Below are 14,750 nucleotides of genomic sequence, written 5' to 3' on the forward strand. Positions count from 1 at the left end.
CGATGGTGTGTGAATTTGCTCTCCGCATTTGGCCCTTCCCCTGCGGGAGCGGTGAGCTACACACACGGCCGTGCTCACAAGCCGTTTGATTGTTTAACCCTCCAATCGAACCCTTTAGAGGGGAACTAGGCTGTTTTGGCTTGCATTTAACACCCCCTAGTGTTCGTTTGTAGAATCGAATGCAAAACTTATCCCCTCGCTGTGCGTTCGTCTTTGTAACATCTAACAGCTGAAACTTCTCCCCAGCAGGAAACCTGCTGGAACCGGACTGCAGCGCCAGGTATGTCAGGCCTAACAGAGCGGCCAGTCTGAAGTTGCAAGTGGAATATTCTGGCAACGGTGGCCTTTCAATAACCCTGTAAAGGGTCATTTTAGCACACACTGGCTCAAGAAAAAATATTTAAAAATATGAAAAATTTGCTAAGAATCTCTTTAATGCCAAACAGAGAGGTACTGGGGCCCATTTTTAAAGTCTTTGGTTAGACCCAACCATGGATTTGTACCCCGATCTCCCAGTCCCAGGGCAGACAATCATACCACAAGGCAGGTGAGCTGGTAAGAAAAGGTGGGTGAAAGAGTCTACCATAATTGGTCAACAGTTTTGTATTATAAAATAAAATAAAATAAAAACCAAATCACTCATTGTCCAGTTTTCATGGTGAAAAAAATAAGCCTTTCTAAAAATACACAGGACTGAAAAAGCTGCTTCATGCACAGAAATGCTGTTGAGCTGTCAGTATTTTTATTTTATTTTTTACTTAAAGCTGTTAAATCTAACATTGTTAGATTTTTCACTGCAGCTCTTGATTGATGACTTGTCATTGTGATACAAAAACATAGCTATCACATGTTCTTCTGCAAGAGCAGATCTGAGAGCTATGAGCTCAAACCAGCTGATAATTGATCATGTGAGTTAATGAAAGGCCGCCCGGCCCCTATCGCCCTCTGCGGCCAGAATACGGCACATGCAACTTCAGACTGGCTGGCCGCTCTGTTGAGCTGACATACCTGGCGCCGCAGTCTGGTTCCAGCACATTTCCTGCATGTTTTAGATAATGAGCAAGCAAGCCAAACTGCCTAGGTCCCCTTTAGTCCAACAAATATCAAATGTAGGACACAGATTGAAATGCAGCAAAATAACTGGTTTGATGTTCACTTAGCTCCCTTTCATTCCTCAATTCAGTTTTGACCCTTTTCATTTTTTTCCTTTTCAGTAAATGTATTTTTTATTAAGAAGACCCATAGATGACGAACTGAAACATAAGTGACTTATTTAGTGGTTCATTTAAGTTACTTCAGGTAAATCATGCTTGCAGGAGCAAATCAGCTTTATTGTGGTAAGCGTTTGCTCTATACCTCGCCTCCATCTGCAGGCCACCCGCTGACATTCAGCCCAATTATACACACTTTCTTGAATGCTGTTACAGCCAACAGGAAAAGATGCCCTTTAAAAAGTAAAGACCGCCAGAAAAAAAATCCTTCACTCCTTTGGGCATCCTTATGATTTTCCCCAGACAGGCAGCCGTGCCTTCAAGAGATGAATGTAGTAAAAAAAAAAAAATTAATATGTAATAAAGGAAGTGGTTGTGTTTTTTATTTTTGTATTTTTTTTATAGAGGAAATGAAATGGCATAATATTTTACACATTCAGTCATTTTGATTTTACTTTGTGTTGCAGGGTGACGCCAGCAGATGGAGAAACATCTCCTTCAGATGCTCCCGGGTGTTCTGATGCCACTGCTGGTGCTACAGCTTTGCCTGCCACCTCCACCCTCCCGTTGCCTACAAGCCAAGGTAGACCTTCTCTGCGCCGCATCAAGGGCCGCATTCATCGCAGCAAGAGCTTGGACAGCCTTGACCTGCTTGACTCCAATGTAAGCCTCAGATACAATTTCACAAAAGTGATCAAATTTGGAAAAAGGAAATTACAACTGTGTCATTTTTCAGACTAATCTTGATATTTTCACTGTTAACACTTGAAGAGTTATTTTATGAACATCAGTGTGACTATTTTGTGGTTCAGTTACCTCTGTGACGCAGCAATCCAAAGTGGCAGCAGTATGCAATTAGTTTTGGTTCCACCACTGAAATATAAATCCCTCTATTATGGTTCAGATACCTCATGTTAACATGTTATGTATCAGTTTGGACTGTTTATTAAATTTTCCTACAATGAATTTCAGTCTTAAATATTACTAATATCGTCTGGCTGAATGTATCGCAATATATAGAGCAAATATTTTACAAAAATTACAAAATATATACAGTTCAAATCGAAGCGGCACCATCTTGGCAGGCAGAAGGCCGCAGCTGGGCTTTTTGTTATTGTCAGAAAACTCAGTCAAACGGGAAATATGGTAGATTCCTGTTGTGCCCCAGAATGCCAGAACAGACGCGAATGCCGCATACGTTGGATCATCGCAATGAAACATGCTAGTGACCGGGCTAAAATAAAGCTGTGGGATCCCGAGAGTAAAGGTTTTCGCGTATGCAGCGACCACTTCATATCAGGTACTTAAACCAATGTTTCCTCAAATGTATATGGTATTTATTTTAAATGATTTTATTACGATTCTTAGTGGGCTTCCTAAACTTATTTTGGCGTAGCTTTTTCTGTCGTATTACTCATAGCAACAAGTAAAAATCACGTAAAACGTTGCCTCGTGAGTTCTGCGTGCTGCCGTTTACGTGTCTTATGATTACAGCAATTAACCGGCTAAGCTGTATTTAATTTTTTAATCAATGGTTGATCAATTGTCAGATCACACATAAAAAGCACTTTGGATTGCTATTATCTGTCTCACCGAGACAGATCTAAGACAGATCCTGAAGCTTGGTTTATGCTTAACGCATTTACTTTCCGCTTGGTGAAGCGGCTCGTGGATGGAACGCGCTTCACAACTTGCAGCGTTTATGGTTCATGCGGCTTGTCTCTGCAGTGAGCCAATATTCTCCCAAACTGAACGGGGCAGCATGGAGCTCTACGGCATGCATCCACCACTACACCATAGTAGAAGTAAAAATTACTGTTGTTTACAACATGGCATTCCAGCATTTTTTAACAGCGTCCTCGTCTTTTCCGACAGTGCGAGCTATTTCTCTCCAAGAATGATTAACAACATGTTGATCATGGTGATCTTTGAGAGCTGAATCATACAAATGTCTGTATTTACGAACCTCTGCCATACTAGTTCTTGCCAGTCCGCCATGTTTTTCCGCGTCCGACCGTCTGCGTGGTTAGAAAATTTCCTAGGTGCACGGTGCGGAAATGTTGGGCCGTGCGGAGGTGCGGTGGAGGGGCGTGGTTGTTAAAATGATGCAATTTCGCCGCGCGAACCTCGCAGATGCGTCAAGCACAAACCAACCTTTAGACGCTCCTGCCTGACATATTTCTTTTATTCATGGAAAAAAATCAGACCAGTGATTTCTCTTGGAGTTCAGTTTATACATTCAAACAGCACAGCACTCTATTTAAACTTCTTACATGTAAATCTATGTTATTTGTCCATCCATCCATCCATTTTCATCCGCTTATCCAGAGTCTGGTCATGGGGGCAGTAGCCTAAGTCGAGAGGCTCAGACTTACCTCTCCCCAGCCACTTAGGCCAGCTCCTCCGGGGAAATCCCAAGGCGCTCCCTGGCCAGGTCCGCTCCGACAGCTTCTGGCATTTTTAAAATGTATCCCAGGGGCATGGTAAGGTTCGAGATGTTTAGTCTATTTAATTTCTGACTATATAAAACGATTTATGCGGTTTTAAAGTGTGAAGTAAACTCCTACGGAGTAAAATCCAAGCCGATCCCATTCATTTTGTTACCTTTGTTGCCTGCCAGGTCTACGCTCTGAGAGTCAAGTCAAAGTCAAAGTCATTTATTGTCATATTCTCCACATGTGCAGGACATACAGAGAAATGAAATTCAGTTTCAGCACACACAATTCAAAGATCAGACATACGTGGGTAAGACACATAACAAGAATTGGTGACTGCGGTCATTCGCAACATGAGTCGCGCTACCTTAATAGTTAGATGAAAAGGGTGTTACATGAGGAAAGTTCAGGGAGGGGAAAAAAAAGGCATTAACAGGGTTACACCAGCAGGGTGTAGCACTCTAATGCAAAAAAACACCCGACATGGAAGCAAAGACAGCACGTATACAACATCAGAGTCTGATGGGGAGGTGGGGGTGGGCGGGATCCTGAAGCCTCCAGTGGGAGCTGCCACTGCGGCGCATCGACCAGCTGCAGACCAACAGGTGGGAGGGAGAGATAAGGAACAGAGAGCACATTGAAGTTCCTGCAGAATCTGAAGGAAGAGGGTGAAGGTCGGGACACAGCATCTGTCGGCATTCCTCCTTTTTGTGGGGGTGTGTTGAGGCAGCCTTGAGAGGCTGCTATGGCGTCAGATAAGGATAAACATGACTTTGTTTAGGGCAGACAGAGATAGTCTTCCTCTCCGTCTTGTAGTCTCTAAGTGGTCATTCATGTCCACCAGTGAAGCCAATTTTACATTCCACATCCCCGCATCGTCCGGCGACCCTCTCCGAGATCAAATCCATCTTGCGCACTAACACAGGCAATGCCGCAAGGACATTGTCCAGCTTACGGTTCACCTCGAGTAACGTCCCAGTCTGTGAGGTCACCGCACGAGCGGCACATTCCGTGGGTACGGGTCGCACTCCAATCGCTCCCGTCTTCCCAAATTTCCAGAAAACCAGATATCCTCCCACTCCAATCAGAAGAAATCCAGTGATCATTAGGCCGAATATCCACAAATCTTCCACGTCCTCGATGGACAGCTGAGAGAGGCACACGATTCGCCAGACCTCCCAAGAATCGAGTGCATATCCCGATGCGAATGTCCCCTCGGGACAGGTGGGAGCCCCCTTCTCCGTTCTCATCGTAGAGAAAATTTTGTCAATCACGTTGAATGACCAATTAATTAAGTCCATATTTCCAAAAAAGAGTAGTGGTTTCAGGAGAAATGCAGAGAAGTGCTCTGTAGGCAGACAGGACAAGAGCCTTGGGGAAGCCGATAAGGGAGCTGAGAAAAAAGCGTCTGTACTCTCTGAAGGCTGCAGAATGTCACGTGACGTCCGGAGCTCTATTGTGATATATTCAAGACCAAAGGTGACAGATCATTTGCTGCTGTGGCCCCCAGACTCTGGAACTCTCTCCCCCTGAGCCTGAGATCAGTGGACTCAGTGGTCTCCTTTAAAAAGCAGCTGAAAACTCACCTGTTCAGGCTGGTTTTGACGTGACCTTCATCACCCTCTCCTTGTTCTGCTCTCCCTACTTATTCCACCTTCCTCAGGATCCACTGATTTCACTCTTTCCTATTCACTCTCTCTCTCTCTCTCTCTCTTTCTTTACATTTTTAATCACAGTTGTCTATTTTTTGCTCATTTAAAATATATTTTAATCATTTTCTAAATTATTTTTTATATTTTTACATTTTTTGTTTTTGTGAAGCGCCTCGTGATTTTTATCTTGAGAGGTGCTATAGAAATGATATTTTCTTCTTCTTCTTCTATATCGTATTGTCTCTCCTGTATCGTGATACGTATCGTATTGTCAGTATTTCACCAATACACATCCCTAATACATAATTATATATATAATTATATATATATATATATATATATTGTCATGTTCTGTGGGTGGAGGTGGCAGGCCATGTGTGGTGGTGGGTTTCAGGAGGCAGAAGATCAGGCAGACGGATGAAGAAATAAAAAGATGTTTAATTGTAGACTGGGAGCAACAGGACGAACGAACATGCACAAACGACAATGGACCGACAAAGACAGCAACAACAAGGGAGGTATAAATACCCAAGGGAATCAGGAACACATGGGCAGAGTAATCAGGGACAGGTGAGAACAATAAGGCTAATCAGGGCAGGAGAGACACAGTCAGGGAGGCCGGGGCGGATCATGACAGTACCCCCCCCCCCCCTTAAGGGGCGGATACCAGATGCCCACAAGCCACAGAGCACAAGAGACACAGGGACGAACGAAGACCAGACTAGGGCACACATGACCAGGGAACACAGAAGACGAGACCAGGGAATAAACACAGTCCGGGGCTGCGGAGCAGGGGCCTCTAAGATCAGGCGGCACTCCGTCTTACGACCAACAGACGTTTCAACGAACTCAGACCAGGGACGCGGAGCAGGGGCCTCTCAGATCAGGCGGCACTCCGTCTTACAAAGGGTCTCTTGAGCTCAGACTGGGAAACTCGGACTCGAAGACTTGGGACTCAAAGACTTGGCACAGGGACTCAAAGACTTGGCACAGGGACTCAAAGACTTGGCACAGGGACTCGAACACTTGACTGGGACTCGAACACTTGACTGGGACTCGAACACTTGACTTGGACTCGAACACTTGACTTGGACTCACGAAGACTTGACTTGGACTCACGAAGACTTGACTTGGACTCACGAAGACTTGACTTGACTCACGAAGACTTGACTTGACTCACGAAGACTTGACTGGACTTAAGACACGAAGACTTGACTTGACTAAAACACTGGACACTAGGAACACTGAGACAAACTGCAGCAGCAGGCGTGGGACCCAGCAGGAACTGCAGCAGCAGGCATAGGCCCCAGCAGGAACTGCCGCGTGGAGAACCTGCAGGCACAGAACCTGCAGGCGTGGACCAGGAAATGGTTGAGCAGCGGGAGCGACGCGTGGAAGCCCAGCTCGGTGGCAGGTACTCGACATCCAATCAGAGCAGGTGCACATCCCGATCTGCTGGGTCCATCGGCGGAGGCTCGGGTGAAGGGAAGCCGGAGAAGAGCGGGGAGACCAGCCCTACCACACCGGAGAACAATGGCGTGCGTAGGGGGTGAAGCTCCCTTGAGGCTCCAGGATCCACCGGAGAAGAGCGGGGAGACCAGCCCTACCACACCGGAGAATAATGGCGTGCGTAGGGGGTGTAACTCCCTTGAGGCTCCAGGATCCGCGGCTTCAGGAGAAGAACGGGACGGGGCAAAAACAGCAGGTGGTGAATGACCCTGACCACCCCGAAGACAAAGTAGGATGCGCCAGGATCTCCCAGAGGACTTCGACCACCCCGAGAACAGGTAGGATGCGCCAAACACAAAAACTCCAGGCCAGAAATCACCCTCTGCTGAAAGGGAAAAAAAGAAAAAATAATCCTCCAGAAGCAGGTGTTAGCTCACCACAGGTCCAGGTTTGGTTGGTTCATTCTGTCATGTTCTGCGGGTGGAGGTGGCAGACCATGTGTGGTGGTGGGTTTCCGGAGGCAGAAGATCAGGCAGACGGATGAAAAAATAAAAAGATGTTTAATTGTAGACTGGGAGCAACAGGACGAACGAACATGCACAAACGACAATGAACCGACAAAGACAGCAACAACGAGGGAGGTATAAATACCCAAGGGAATCAGGAACACATGGGCAGAGTAATCAGGGACAGGTGAGAACAATAAGGCTAATCAGGGCAGGAGAGACACAGTCAGGGAGGCCGGGGCGGATCATGACATCTATATATATATATATATATATATATATATATATATATATATGTGGACATAGAATGTGTTGTGGTCAATGACATAATGGTCCCTGTCTCAGTTCTGCATTTACAGTGGGGCAAAAAAGTATTTAGTCAGCCACCGATTGTGCAAGTTCTCCCACTTAAAATGATGACAGAGGTCAGTAACAGAGGTCCCGACTCAGAGGAGTGGTTGCGCCGTAGGATGGCAGCACCGACGAGAGCTCCCAGTCATCTCAGCAAAAATCTTATTATTTATTTTGTTCTGCTCTCTATTACTGTGCGCACAGCGCGATCATACACGCGGTATGACAGACAAGCGCTTCTGGAGCTACGTTCATCAGCCAGTTCGGACTTTACAGCAGGTTTTGACTCCGTGGACGCTGTGCTGCCTGGGATCCTTTGTTTACTCGCACGACGTCGAGGGAAAACAAAGAGGGGAAAACGTGCTGGAGTTTTGTGCCGAACGCGACAGAGAAACAGCAAGCCACCTCTCCCCAGCATCCTGCTCGCGAATCTCCAGTCTCTGGACAACAAACTTGACGAGCTGCGTGCACGGATTAAACACCAGCAAGACATCAGGAACTGCTGCGTTCTGGCCTTCACGGAGACATGGCTGGAGCCCAGCGTCCCCGACTGCGCCATCACGCCGGATGGATTCACTGTTTACCGGGGAGACCGAACGAAGGACTCAGGCAAGAAGAGGGGAGGAGGGGTGTGCTTTATGGTTAACTCCTTGTGGGCCAGGGATGTGTGTATCTTAAAAACTTACTGCTCTCATAGCCTCGAGCTCCTGACCGTTAAAGTCAGGCCTTTTTACCTCCCGAGGGAGTTCAGCTCAGTTCTCCTCTCAGCTGTTTACATTCCACCACATGCTGATAAAGCCACGGCTATGGACGAACTGTATGACATCATCACTGGACTTGAGAACAAAAATCCAGAAGCTGCCTTTATTGTGCTGGGAGACTTCAACAGAGCCAACATGAAGAAGGTTCTCCCCAAATACTATCAGCACATCTCCTTCCCCACAAGAGGTGATCAAACATTGGACCATTGTTACACTCCATTCAAAGAGTGTTACAAACCCCTCCCCCGCCCAGCTTTTGGTAAGGCAGACCATTGTTCCATTCTGCTGCTGCCTGCATACAGACAAAGACTAAAACGGGAAAAACCAGCTTCCAGAGTTATTTACAAATGGGACAGTGAGGCTGAGGAGGTCCTGCAGGACTGCTTTGAGACAACTGACTGGCAGATATTTGTGGATGCAGCTGATGGCAACATCAATGAACTCACAGACTCTGTCATTGGATATATTGGGAAGTGCATGGATGATATCATCACAAAAACCACTGTCCGCATATACCCAAATCAGAAACCCTGGGTAAATAAAGACGTTCGCGCCAAGCTAAAAGCGCGAACCTATGCCTTTAACTCTGGAGATGCTGACGCATATAAAGCAGCCAGGTATGACCTCCGAAAGTCCATAAAAAAGGCCAGAAAGGACTACAGGGACAAAATGGAGTCCGGCTACCACAGCTTTGACACCAGGCGACTGTGGAATGGACTGCGCTGCATCACTGACTACAAGAAGGTCAGCACAGTCAGTGTTCAGCCCACTGCATCTCTCGCAGACGAGCTGAACAACTTCTATGCTCGTTTTGATGCAGACAACAGAGAGGAGATCCTCTACCCTCAAGAGGACAGTGAGGCTGCAACTCTAACTCTGGAAACAGAAGCTGTGAGATGGGCCTTTAAAAAGGTCAATCCTCACAAAGCTCCAGGACCAGACGGCATCCCAGGCCGGCTACTCAGAGTGTGTGCAGACGAGCTGGCAGAGGTGTTTACCAACATCTTCAACCTCTCCCTGAGGCAGTCAGTGGTCCCGACGTCCCTCAAAGCATCCACCATCATTCCCGTTCCCAAAAAATCAGTGGTCTCCTGTCTGAATGACTACCGTCCTGTTGCACTGACATCCGTCATCATGAAGTGCCTGGAGCGGCTGGTCAAATGTCACATCTGCTCCTCCCTCCCTGACACACTGGATCCTCTTCAGTTTGCCTATCGGACAAACAGAGCCACAGAGGATGCCATCGCCCTGGCAACACACACCGCCCTCACTCACCTGGAGAAAGGGAATACATATGCAAGAATGCTCTTCATCGACTACAGCTCGGCATTTAACACCATCATCCCCTCAAGACTTGCCACGAAGCTCGTCGACCTTGGGCTGGGAACACCGATCTGCAGTTGGATTCTAAACTTCCTCACAGACAGGCCCCAGGTGGTGAGAGTTGGTAAGCACACTTCCTCATCACTCATCCTAAACACAGGTACGCCCCAGGGTTGTGTGCTTAGCCCCCTCCTATATTCCCTGTTCACACACGACTGTGTTGCTAAACATGAGACCAACATCACCATCAAGTTTGCGGATGACACAACCATCATAGGCCTCATCACAGGGGATGATGAGACGGCCTATAGAGAGGAGGTGATGGCACTGTACGAGTGGTGCCTGGAAAATAACCTGACTCTCAACATCAGCAAAACCAGAGAAATGATAGTGGACTACCGGAAACGACCAGTCAGGGAACACCAACCCATCCGCATCAACGGGGTCGAGGTCGAAAGGGTCAGCAGCTTCAAGTTCCTTGGTGTCAACATCACTGAGGACTTCTCCTGGACCCTTCACACAGACACTACTATCAGGAAAGCTCGCCAGCGGCTTTACTTCCTGAGGAGGCTGAGGAAGTTTGGCGTGAGCGCCTGCTTCATCTCAAATTTCTACAGGTGTGCAATTGAGAGCTTGCTGACGAGCTGCATCACAGTGTGGTACGGAAGCTGCTCTGCCAGCAGCCGTAAATCACTACAGAGGGTGGTGAAAGCAGCAGAGCACATCACTGGCATGAGGCTTCCTGCCATTCAGGACATTTATCTCCAACGATGCCTCCGGAAAGCACACAGCATCATCAAGGACCACAGCCACCCGGCACATCAGCTGTTCTCCTTGTTACCATCTGGCAGACGTTACAGGAGTCTGTCTGCTCGGACTACAAGACTTAAAAACAGTTTCTATCATCAAGCCATACGACACCTCAACCACAACACCTAAACACACACAACACAGGACTCAGAAGCTACCCTGCAGCTTCACAAGTACTATATTTAATCCGTACTGGTCACTTCACTTTATTGTTATTGTAATTTATATCCAAAGTGCAACACTGTAATCTATATCCTGCATAATTTATATCCTGCAATACTGTAATTTATATCTAAAGTGCAATACTGTAATTTTCTGCAGCTCATTCCTGTGCAATATCCCATCTGCCCTCCCGTCATATTTCTTTTCAGGATTTTCTTTATTGACACATATATATTTAGTCATCTTTTCCCTTTTACCATGTCTCTCTAATATTTTGCTCCTTACTATATTTTTTTGCTTTATTTTATTATATTTTTATTATATTTTATTATATTTTCTCCTGTATCATGTTGCTGAGAGACCGCTGCTCGTCATACACGTTTCATTGCAATGTTGACCCTGTGCTAACTTGCATATGACAAATAAACTAAAACTGAACTGAACTGAACTAATTTACATCATAGGTACACTTCAACTGTGAGAGACAGAATGTGAAAAAAAATCCATGAATTCACATAGCAGGATTTTTAAAGAATTTATTTGCAAATCAGGGTGGAAAATAAGTATTTGGTCAATAACAAAAATTCAACTCAATACTTTGTAACATAACCTTTGTTGGCAATAACAGAGGTCAAACGATTACTATAGGTCTTTACCAGGTTTGCACACACAGTAGCTGGTATTTTGGCCCATTCCTCCATGCAGATCTTCTCGAGAGCAGTGATGTTTTGGGGCTGTCGCCGAGCAACACGGACTTTCAACTCCCTCCACAGATTTTCTATGGGGTTGACGTCTGGAGACTAGCTAGGCCACTCCAGGACTTTCAAATGCTTCTTACGGAGCCACTCCTTTGTTGCCCGGGCGGTGTGTTTGGGATCATTGTCGTGTTGGAAGACCCAGCCACATTTCATCTTCAAAGCTCTCACTGTTGGAAGGAGGTTTCGGCTCAGAATCTCACGATACATGGCCCCATTCAGTCTGTCCTTATCACGGATCAGTCGTCCTGTCCCCTTAACAGAAAAACAGCCCCAAAGCATGATGTTTCCACCCCCATGCTTCACAGTAGGTATGGTGTTCTTGGGATGCAACTCAGTATTCTTCTTCCTCCAAAACACGACAAGTTGAGTTTATACCAAAAAGTTCTACTTTGGTTTCATCTGACCACATGACATTCTCCCAATCCTCTGCTGTATCATCCATGTGCTCTCTGGCAAACTTCAGACGGGCCTGGACATGCACTGGCTTCAGCAGCGGAACACGTCTGGCACTGCAGGATTTGATTCCCTGCCGTTGTAGTGTGTTACTGATGGTGACCTTTGTTACTGTGGTCCCAGCTCTCTGCAGGTCATTCACCAGGTCCCCCCGTGTGGTTCTGGGATTCTTGCTCACCGTTCTCATGATCATTTTGGCCCCACGGGATGAGATCTTGCGTGGAGCCCCAGGTCGAGGGAGATTATCAGTGGTCTTGTATGTCTTCCATTTTCTGATAATTGCTCCCACAGTTGATTTTTTCACACCAAGCTGCTTGCCTATTGTAGATTCACTCTTCCCAGTCTGGTGCAGGTCTACAATTCTTTTCCTGGTGTCCTTCGAAAGCTCTTTGGTCTTGGCCATAGTGGAGTTTAGAGTCTGACTGTTTGAGGCTGTGGACAGGTGTCTTTTATACAGATAATGAGTTCAAACAGGTGCCATTAATACAGGTAATGAGTGGAGGACAGAAAAGCTTCTTAAAGAAGACGTTACAGGTCTGTGAGAGCCAGAGATTTTCCTTGTTTGAAGTGACCAAATACTTATTTTCCACGCTGATTTACAAATAAATTCTTTAAAAATCCTGCCATGTGAATTTATGAATTTTTTTTATACGTTCTGTCTCTCACAGTTGAAGTGTACCTATGAAGTAAATTACTGACCTCTGTCATCATTTTCAGTGGGAGAACTTGCACAATCGGTGGCTGACTAAATACTATTTTGCCCCACTGTATTTGGACCCTTGTGTACCACGCACTCGAAGCCTTACTGCACACTTGCTCCAAGTGCACTTCACAGAAAACTGTAGGGCATAGTGCGAGTATTAGGAGTGGGCCTTAGACCCACTCCCATGTATTTTAGACTCGATTTTTATGATTATGTGTGATGAAGCTGCCATTAGTTTTACACAATTGGGCATCATTTTATTAATTTTCAATGACATTTTGATGGATATTTCCAGAGATTAACAGCAAAAAACTACACATTGTCTCTTTAATGTTTTCTTATTAATTAATCTACATGAAACCTGAAAATATTGATGCTGTGTCAAAGAAAATAATGGGAACCATCATATTTGAATACATATAAACTTAAAGTAGAGTTTCAGACTAAATGCCCAGGATGTCTTAATGTTTTCATTCAGATTCAATATTTAACACAACTCGCTTGCTTTCACACAGGATAACTTTTTAGTTACGCAGCATTTCTTTGGTTTTCTGATGAACACCGCATTTCCTCTCTCTCTCTCTCTCTCTCTCTCTCTCTCTCTCTCTCTCTCTCTCTCTCCAGTTTATTCTCATGAAAAGTATTAATCTGATAACTGACTAGGTAAACCGCTTGGATTGGAAAATGCTTCCTAAAACGGGATTGAGCTGAGAAGTGCTGTTTGGCTCTGGTTACCTCGTTCATACTTGTGTGCACTTGTGCGTGTTTTTGTGATTAATTTTTGGCTGTGTGATGTTTGGGAAAGCGGCGGTTTAGGATGTGAAAGCATGCCAACCTGCTGCTAATGGATGCTCAGCGCAGCTGTATTTCATGTCACCAAACGGAGAAATTTTCCTCTCTCTCCACGTCTTCACTGACTATCTCTACCTCTTTCTTTCTTTGTGTCTTGACCCAAGATGTCTCCTTTAATAAATGTTCACAGTTTGACGTCTCCTCATCCGCCCCCGACTTTCCTCTCCAGGTTGAATGTCTGCATGGTGTGTGTGTGTGTGTGTGTGTGTGTGTGTGTGTGTGCGTGCGTGCGTGCGTGCGTGCGTGTGTGTGTGTGTGTCTGGATTCGTGCATCCTCATTCTGGGGTGACCTTAATTGGGAGTTGCCTGGTGAGTCTGTGTACAGAGTCGTTATTAATGCTCTCCCCCGCACATCAACCAGTCGTCTGAGCAGAACTGTAAGTAAGAACATTTGCAGTTCACACAAGTTAATCCATTATTGATTGTGGCACCGGGCTGAAGGGGGGCAGAGGAAGTGGCATGGTGGAGGCGAAAGTCGGCGACAGGCTAAAAGATGACACAGCAGAGCCTCAGCAACACACACACACACACACACACACACACACACACACACACACACACACACACTCAGCTTGGCAGTTTGATTGACTGTCTGCGTGAAGTTTTCTGTCAGTTTCTAATTTTGACACAGAGGCTAAAATGTCTCTGATCTTTTTCTCATGCATAGTACTTGGCTGTAAGCCATTTGTCACAACCCAGGTTTTTCTAATGTTTCAGAAGTTTTCTTACCTTGCAGACAGAAGTGAAATGAGAGCAGGTGGGTTGTCCTGAAGCTTTAGAGGCAGCCTACGAATAAAAGTTAGATGATCTTATATCCAGTACAAAAACTTGTGGCTCTCACTGCAAACTGTTCCAGGAACAAATGATGAGTCATCTAAATACAGCACGCACATCTTTAGGATTGAAGTAGGTTTGAGTACATACTGAAAACTGTTGGAGAAGTTCCTGTTTTATCCTTAACAAAAATGTTGATGCTGAGATTTCAGACCTGAGATCAGGTGACTGGATTCTGTTTGTGGTTTTTGAAGAGACAAAATATTCATTATTTATTACAACAGAGGATTGAAAAATTCTTTCACCAATTCCTGCTTTCAAAGCCACACAATTTAATAAAAAGTTATTGAACGTTTAATTCGTTCATGAAAGTAGCTAAAACAATCGCCCTCCAGTGGCCGGCTGCAGGATGAGTGTTGAAACTTGCCCCCCACAGGAAAAAAAGACACACCTGGAATAATTTATGCAGGTTTTGTCTGCTGTAATATTTGCGTAGATCATATATTACTTTTGTAAATCAGTATTTGATGCCCAAAATCTACCCTGATTG

General features: G+C 45.5%; 1 protein-coding gene across 7 annotated transcripts in view; it reads left to right on the forward strand.

The window, feature by feature from the left end:
- The window catches only part of tjp1a (tight junction protein 1a), a 150,300-nt gene that overhangs the window by 26,510 nt on the left and 109,040 nt on the right, over positions 1–14,750 (forward strand). For all 7 annotated transcript variants that reach the window (XM_070555031.1, XM_070555032.1, XM_070555033.1 and 4 more), the window contains exon 2: positions 1,679–1,874. In XM_070555031.1, the coding sequence (XP_070411132.1) occupies positions 1,679–1,874 (196 nt within the window). The remainder of the gene's footprint in view (positions 1–1,678; positions 1,875–14,750) is intronic.

The sequence above is a fragment of the Nothobranchius furzeri genome, chromosome 9 (genome assembly GCF_043380555.1).
Source record: "Nothobranchius furzeri strain GRZ-AD chromosome 9, NfurGRZ-RIMD1, whole genome shotgun sequence".
In the NCBI taxonomy this organism is placed as follows: domain Eukaryota; kingdom Metazoa; phylum Chordata; class Actinopteri; order Cyprinodontiformes; family Nothobranchiidae; genus Nothobranchius; species Nothobranchius furzeri.